Source organism: Lathyrus oleraceus, chromosome 6, assembly GCF_024323335.1.
Source record: "Lathyrus oleraceus cultivar Zhongwan6 chromosome 6, CAAS_Psat_ZW6_1.0, whole genome shotgun sequence".
Lineage (NCBI taxonomy): Eukaryota > Viridiplantae > Streptophyta > Magnoliopsida > Fabales > Fabaceae > Lathyrus > Lathyrus oleraceus.
Window position 1 is genome coordinate 234,222,118 of NC_066584.1, and position 8,865 is coordinate 234,230,982.

The window sequence follows — 8,865 nt, forward strand, 5'->3', positions numbered from 1 at the left end:
CAAACCCTAATTGGAGGTATCTCTTGGAACCTATGTATATGCTCATCATTGAAGATTCAACTATGGCTTCTTGATGAAGCAAAACCCTAGTTTGAAATCCTTAGTTGATCGTGATGTCCCCAAACCCTAAAGCATGGCCGCTACTCCTTGTGTTTACCCCTAACCCCACTTCATTGGTTCATCATCATTCCACGGTGTATGTGTCACTTGCTTGGCCAAGATTCAGTCTACGCCCACTTGGTCATGTGTTTTCTTTGGTTTGATTGGCATTCATCTCATGGCCCCACATGGTCATCCCTGGCTTGTTCATGGTCTTTGGTTCAAGTTCAAGTCCATGGCATATCATCCAGGCCTTCTTCCATTACCCGCCCATAGATTGTTCATGGCTTGTTTGTGTTCATTTCATCTGTCCTTTCCTAGTGCATAGTATGTTCATGGCATGTCCATTGGTCCATATAAACTCATTGCCTATTGGTCCTTGCTAAGGCCTAAGGTTTCTTTAAATTCTTGTATCAACCACACACGTTCATTGTCTAGGCCATGGTTGTTATCCATTGGTCCATGTTAAGATTATCCGTCAAAGTCTTGTTAGTGTTAGTCATCAATTGTGTCGGTTTTTAGAGGTTTAGGCCTAGTTATATGGATGGTTCATTCAAGTCTGTTTCCCATACAATCCATTCCATTTTCAATGCCCTAGTTTGTTTATTAGAGTCATGCTCACTTCAATACATTCAATTCATTTCAATTTAATATAAATTCAATTCATATGAACTAAGTATCAATCACATCCACACAAGTCATAAAATATTCATTACGTGAAGAAAAACTACAAATTTGACATATAAACCAAATGTTAACTTCTGAAATTTTTGCACTTTGGTGTTTGGAGTCAATTTCCAAACACACCCAGAAGAAAAATACAAATAGTAATGATAGGGGTTAGGAACATGGTGGTGGTGTTACTTTGTATTACTGTTACTGCTCCTATTGTTCTGTACACTAAATCGTCATGGTCCCTTTGAATCTCCACCCTCCACCAAACGAGAGTTTATTGAAGAGATGATGATTGGATTAATAGGAGTAATTTTCGTCCAGCCTTGCAATTGGCAGAATCAAGGGAACGTGTATCTGCTAGAGTGTTGTCAACCACAACGGAAGAAAATCCAACTGAAAAGGATAGCAACATCAAACCTGTTACAGATGAAACTAAGCAAGGAATTCAAGGCGGGGATGGGAACTTGGAGAAAGTCGATACAATAGGTGTACATGATGCCAAGGCAATGCAGTAAGAATATAGCAGGAACAGAAAAATGCCTGATGCAAACAGAAGCTGCAGCATTACAAATAGCAAAACGCAAACGGCAATGACGGCGACCAAAACTACACACCAGCTGCTGCCGAAACAAATTGTAAAAAGCTGCAAATGGAAAATAGCAGCAGCAACAACCAAACGACGCACCACAAAGTTGCTGCAAAATCACACACCACGAAAAGCCATTCCGCGAAAAACGTGCGCACGCGTCAACAACAACATCCAAGATTGCAAGTCTAAAAGCTGCGACGATCTTAAGGAAGTACAAACACGCTAAATCCAAAACCAGAAGTTGAACCAAAATTGCAACATCCAATTCCAAACGCAGCATAAACCAAAACCGAAACACTGACGGAATGAACCAAAGCGTGAAGCTGCAAGGCAATTGAAAAGTTATAGAAAAAACCAATAACATAACTGCAAGTCAAAGTGCAGGTGCAAGTAACAGAGTGGAAAACCATATTTTCCAGTGTTTCTATTAAATATGTTTGAAACACAGCAACCACACGACGACAGCGATCGAAAAAACAGTACTGGCATAACAACATGATGGAAGCACAATTCTAAGCCCAGTTTAACATCATGCAAAATGAAAATGGAGGTTAAACCGAAACGGTAGAAGATAACAGCTCAACCTTGGCACGACAACACGACACACACTTGAACCCAAAACACGAACTCGAAACCGCACCCGCCGACTCCAAGTGATTTGCACAACCCTCACCTTCACCCTATCACTGACATGTGGAAATCTCCACAACGACACAACTGCTACCGAAAAACGGAAATCGAGAAGAGGAAGATGGAAGAAGGAAGTAGAATGAAGAGTTGGATCAGAGCATTACATGTGAGTTGAGCTTCATCGCCGTCGTCACTTTCAACTATTCCGACAGGTAGGTGCTCGATCCTCTTTGATTCGTCTTGATTTGTTTACGAACATGTAGATATCCGCTTCTAGGATTAAAGTCCTCTCCTCTGAGGCTTTGTTTCCTTCAAATCTTCATTCAATTTCGGATTTAGGATTTAGTGTTCTTGAGGTGAGCGTTTAGATTTTGACTTTTGTTTAGAAATTAGAGCATCTTGTTTATGGATTCTGAATGTGGGTGTTGTGAGAGAGGTATCGATGGGTAAATTTTTGGATTCAAGAAAAACTTCGCCGCCGAGGAAGCCTCCGGCGCGGCGGAGACGACGAATGAGTGAGGAGAGAGGGACATACGTTTGAACTTTTATCCTGAACTGCTATTGCATTCCCAACATGTTGCCTTTTGATTAGAACGTTTGGCTTTTTTACACGTGCATAGCGGCCACACTGTTGGCTCCACCTGATTGTTCCCGTTATCATGTTCACCATTAATGCACACGCCTACGTGTAAAGAAGCATGATGCTTACTAATTCTTCATTGATCCATGGTCATTTCCAATCCATTTTATTATTATGCTGAATTTCGGTGGGCAATACTTGTTGGGCCTTAGGCCAAACAATTGCCACCATTAATCTGTTTTCATTACCCCTGACCTAACATGTTCATCTTTTAATCATGATATATCTTATAATTAACTTAATTAATTCCAGCTTTAATTTTGTTTTGGTATTAATCTTGATGCTATTTTTTTTTTTTGTATGAAATGGATTTTAATTCATGTTTTTTTTGACGATTAGGATTTGACATAATTTTAGGGATAACTAGCTTAATTCATGTTTAATTAGGTTAATTAGGATTAGGTAATGGGTTAGAAATTAGGCTTACTCATTTGTATATATTAGATTTAATTTCTTAATTTTTCAGAATTAATTTTCATGTGATTAACCATACTACCTTTAGAATTCCATTTGATTTGCCATGTTAATTTCCATATACATGATTAATCTCATTTTGACTTGGTTACATTTTGTTTGTGGTTAATGGCTAAATTGAAAAGGCCATTTCAATTTAATTTGATATATGTTTGTTCACCATGATCACTATATCACATCATTCTATTATCATACCATCTCATTCATTTGAATTAGCATTTTAATTCCATTTTATTAACGCATACTAACCACTTGTTGTTTTTGTGGTGACATGTGAATGAGAGGTCCAAACATCCTCCAAGTTATCCCTTTTATTTTTATTCAATTATTTGTAAAGTGTAACTTCCTCTTATTCTCTTTCCATTGTATTGTGTGGATCCACCCCCATTGCGGGTTAAATGTTCCCCCACCCCCTAGTCATGTAATAGCTTAGCTTTATTGCTTTCTAGTTAGCTCACCATGCATGTTAATAACCAAGATAAAATACAAAGTGATAAACGAAGCATTTCAAAAGAAACAAAAGGTACTTGATTCAACGTCAAGTCGTTTTTCCAAATAAAACTCACACCATTGCAACGTGAATGCTTGATCCAACGTCAAGCATTCTCCATCTGTTCCATGATCCATTATTCATATCCGTCCTCTATTCTCTTCTCAACATCATTCTATCTCTACCTCCATTCTTCACTCACTATTTTTCATAATAAATTCAAACACTTGATCCAATGTCAAGTTCCTTTTTCAAAACATTTTCATAACAAATTGGAATGCGAAATGGGGTGTACGTGTTTGTACACAACATTCAAGTAATTGGGTTGTCAGCTGTACTTAGCCTGAGGACCCGACACTTGACTTTCCCCCTTAAAACATCTAATGATTCAAACAAGTTAGATCTAGGTGTTATGAGGAATAAAAAGAATAGTTAGGACTCCATTGTCCTCTCGATTCCCGAGTACTTTGATTGTTGACTGTACTTCGTCAAGGGTTAGAGACTTGTCTCCCTCTAAGTTCCATGATTAGACTTGCCAAACTCCTTTCACAATTCAAATCTCTTTTTTGGACGAAAAAGAGTGGTTAGGACAACATTGTCCTCTCAACTCCCGAGTTATTGGACCGTTGACTGTATCTAGCCAAGGGTCTAATGCTTGTCTCCATGCATAAAATCGACCCCAACCAATCAAATCATCTTTTGCCTTAGTGCACTCTTCAAAACCTTTCAATAAGGATGTGTTACTTCCGTTTTACCGTGAACGAAGCTTAAGCCCCCATGTGCGAGCAAGTAACGTTTAACTGCTAGAGTGCGAACCAAGCGTATCCATTTTACCGCAAACAAGCAAATACTTTTTGCTCCCATGACAGAGTATACAAGCAAGTGAACAGTAGCGCGCGAATGTCTATACTGTTCAATAAAAACAACCAAACAAATACGCCATTTTTGAGCCGGACTATGAAGCTCTGACTTCCCTATTGCACGTATGGGGATATGTAGGCACAAGGGCCCAAATCCTTGGCGAGCACATTAACTTAAAACTTATTTTCTCCCCCATCTTAGTCTTTCATCTCATTCCCCATAGCAAGAAATTTACAGATAAATAAACATCCATATGCATTTGATATGAGCAAGTGGTTCCCAAGGAGTACCATGGATGTGAGGGGTGCTAATACCTTCCCCTTGCATAACCGACTTCTCAATCCGCTCTTGGTTGCGAGACCGTTTCTCTCATTTGGAGTTTTATCTCTATTTTTCCTTTCCTTTGGAATAAATAAAATCCTGTGGTGAATCTGTATTTTTCACGGCGCTTCAGCTGACGACTCTGCTGGGGACTATATGAAATTCCCATAAGCGAGTCAAGCCTGGCTTGCATGTATCCTTTTCTTTGGATGTTTATCTTTGTCATTACTTGCTTTATTTATCCATTCCTGTTATATATTCCTGTTATATATTATCTTGCTTTGATCTTGTGGGATAAGTAGTATGGAGTGAGAAGCCCAATACACAGGCTTAGAGAGTTCACCTAAGATAGGAGGGCTATTCGTATAGACCCGTCAGACGTAGTTGTCTTGAGGGGGAAATATGAAGACCCTGCTTGGAGTAAATTCTTTTTGGAGTTTGGATGGCACGTGAGTCACGTTCGTGTTGACGATCGTTCTTCCAAAGAGGGTCCATCACTCCGAGGACCTTTAGACAATCCTTGGATTTTGAGGTTGAAGGAAACTTCACTTAGAGGAGGTCATCCCGAAAGTGTTGTTGGCCCACAAGTATTTTGTGTCGACGACGATACTTTCGCCTCATGACTCGTGAATCTAAGCATCTTCAGAAGTCTTAGTACTCACCTCGTAAGGGTACATGGGTTCCTTGCAGGGAAACTTAACCTCCAACACACCTTGAATCTACAGTGATCATGTCCTCTTGTAGAATATGCATCCATAACATATTGCATTTGCATACATACTTGGGTCTTATTCTCAGAGAACCCTAAAGGTTTGTGATTGTGCAGTGAGCATTCCAAGATGGGCTCAGAAAGAAGGAATACCCTTCCACTCAAGTTCAAGCTTCCTAGAGTGAATACCATGATAACCCTCTGCAACAAGGTCACTCCTTGCAAGAAGAACAACTTCATCTTCAGATATGGGCGGATCCTCAATCTCATTACTACTCCGATAGAAGTCTCAGCTCTGATGGCCCTATCCAAGTATTATGATCCACCTCTCAGATGTTTCACGTTCTAAGACTTCCAATTGGCTTCGACTATTGAAGAGTATGAGAGACTCCTAGGTTGGTATGTGAAGGACCATCCTCCCTTCACTAAGTTGGGCGAACCATTGCTACCTGAATCAGTCGCTGAAGCACTCCACTTACATATTGAAGAGGTCTCCCTTGGTCTGGGACCTAGGGGGTTTGCTAGAAAGTTCTTGGAAGAAAAGGCATAGGCCTTGGAGAAAGAGGGGAAATGGCTTCCTTTCAGTGCGATTCTTGCTCTACTGATTTATGGAGTCATCCTATTCCCAAATGACGATGACTACATAAACCACTCCATCATCAGTGTGTTCGTGTCTAGGAATCCTGTCCCTGTATTGGTGTTTCATGTGTACTACTGCTTGCACACTAGGCATGATAAGAGAAAGGGCGTTGTGTTGAGTTGTGCTTCATTGTTTTATACTTGGCTCATATCTCACATGCCTCAGAAGGGGCCTTAGGTGGACTTCTTGAATGATTTGAGGTGGTCTCAGAAGTTTGCGTCTCTCACCGTAGAAGCTTTGGTCTGGCACCTTCTGTCGCATCCGCGAAAAACAACCGGCGGGCTAAAACAAAACACAACACAGAGCCGCCACCGTGCGTTATTTATCCCAAAGAGGGAAAGGAAACGCTCGAAGTAAACCTGGAAAGGAAATGGTCTCGCGACCAAAGAGAAAGGGTACGGGAGTCGGTTACGCAAGGGGAAGGTATTAGCACCCCTCACGTCCGTCGTACTCGACGGGATCCACGCTCAAAGAAATAGAATAAGGTTGCTAAACGAAACACTGCTCAAAGAATACACACACGCACACACTATCAGAACAGGTGGAAGACGGATGAAGGTAACTCGGCAGGATATCGCATCCTGGTCCTACGTAGTTTGTCGGAAACAAACATCAGAGTCTACGTAGTTCGGGACAAAAGGGGAACGTGCTCGATAGGATATCGCATCCTATGCCTACGTATCTCATCTGGAATGAGAATCAGAGCTACCGTAGTTCGGCTCACGCACGCCAAACAAAACAAAACACACACAGGAAACCGACTGCCAATCGCTGGACTTACGTCAGACTCCACACAAAAATGGCAAACATGGGACCCGAATGCCAATCACTGGACTTATATCAGCTTCCAAGCACACAACAACCAGACAAGTTAATAGGGAGTCGGGAACTCGAGCCTATAACTGTCAAGCACACCCTCAAGAAACAAACAAACAACAAGTTACTAAGGAGTCGGGAACTCGAGCCTAGCAACTGTCAAGCAAACACACGCAAAAAAAGAAAAGGTTTGCCCGGAGAGATCTCGTACGACCTCCTGCCTACGTACCTCATCTGGTATGAGGATCAGGGCAACATAGTTCCCCTTAACAGGGGAGAAACTTTCTCCTAACCAGAGACTGGGAAATGACCAACTAAAAGGGAGACTGACTCGAGCCTAATAGTTATCATGTATTCCACAAAGGTCCTAGGTTGAGTTTTCTATCTACCTGCACAGGCAGCAGGCTAATCCTAAACAGGCAAAGCAAGGCATACAAGCACAAGCAAAACAAAGCAAACATACACAATTAGCACACACTATATACAGACAAAGTGGCTCACACAAGGGTTAGGCTGCAAAAGCAAGCCAACTGTGATGGGGTGATGATTTGCTCTTAACCCTAACATTGAGAGTTAGGGTGAAGCAGATGAATGGGAAGTGAGGATGAAACCTCACAGCTCTTATCCCTGGCCAGGGAGAGCTTTAGACAAATGAAGTGTGGGTTCAGAAAGTGGGAACCCTTCTACACTTATGACACTGACTCAACTGTACAACTGTACAAGGATCTTGGGTTAGTATCCCAATGCATCAACATGTAATGTGAGCAAAGGGATGACACACTGACTAACAGGAGATGGACTGCACATCTCTTTTATCTGTCAATTGCCTTATCAAAGGTCTTTTCCTGCTTGGCACAAATGTAAACAATCACAAGCATTTTCTCTTAAGGAGGACTTCAGACAGGTGCCTGACCAAGTAACAGGCCAGGTCTTCCAGACTACATGGAGTTAGTGATGCTATACCTCAATTGGTTAATCAACCAAGCAACAGCACAAAGCAAGTTCACAATGAACTATAGCAACTAAGGTACCTGAAATCAATCTAACATGATCAGTACACAACTCAAACAGTTAAACAGTTAACTATACACAAGCAATGCATCAAGCAAAGCATAAGTCAAGGCTCAACACCAATGACTTAGAAACCAACTACAAAACAAAATTAATGTTAATCAACATCATTCAAATGGATCACTCAAGCCAAGTGCATTAATTCCTCCATTCCATATGCCTTTTGTCCTGAAAAACAACTCAAACATGAGAAGCAAAATCCCTAGGACAAAGCCTAGGGTCCAAGGAGGAGAAATATTTCTAAACAGAACATGAAAATTATCCAAAATCAAGTTCAATCAATTTAGAAACAAATACAAGTGGTATCATGCTCATATCATTCACCAATTTCATTTCATGAAGCATTTAAGGCAAAACATGTCATTTCAAAGCTCATTGGACCAAACAGAATGCATCAAACCAAACTCAATCCAAAACAATTCAATAAATCTCCAAAAAATTCATGGATAAACAAAACTCATAACATGTCAATCAAACCAAATTTCAAGTCAATTGGACAATGGGAAGAAAGTCAATTAAATTCATCAAGTCAAGTCAAGTTCAAACAAGTCCAAACAAGGCACCAAATCATGCACCAACTTCAAGCAAGCATAAAACAGTGTAGGAACATGATAAATGCACCAAACCAAAACCATGATACACTTTAATGTGTCTATAATCACTCCACAAAATTTCAAGTCCATCCAATACATATCAAGAATTTCACAAAACATTTAGGAAACATAACTCACAAAAGGTCCACATTTGGTCAAACAGAAAGGAAATTCTCAATCAAATTGGAAATGCATCTAAAAAATCCACAAAAATTCACACATGTTCTTAACATCCAGAATATTGAACATGAAAAACT

At 40.5% G+C, this 8,865-nt stretch overlaps 1 protein-coding gene across 1 annotated transcript; it reads right to left on the minus strand.

Moving 5' to 3' along the window:
- Window positions 1–787: 787 nt before the first annotated feature.
- On the minus strand, window positions 788–2,152 carry LOC127097403 (uncharacterized). Its single transcript, XM_051035900.1, has 2 exons — window positions 1,948–2,152; window positions 788–1,686 (listed from the first exon to the last, which is right to left on the minus strand). Exon 2 carries the CDS (start codon window positions 1,641–1,643, stop codon window positions 1,143–1,145), a length of 501 nt encoding a protein of 166 aa, XP_050891857.1. The 5' UTR covers window positions 1,644–1,686; window positions 1,948–2,152; the 3' UTR covers window positions 788–1,142.
- Between the last annotated feature and the right edge of the window lie 6,713 nt (window positions 2,153–8,865).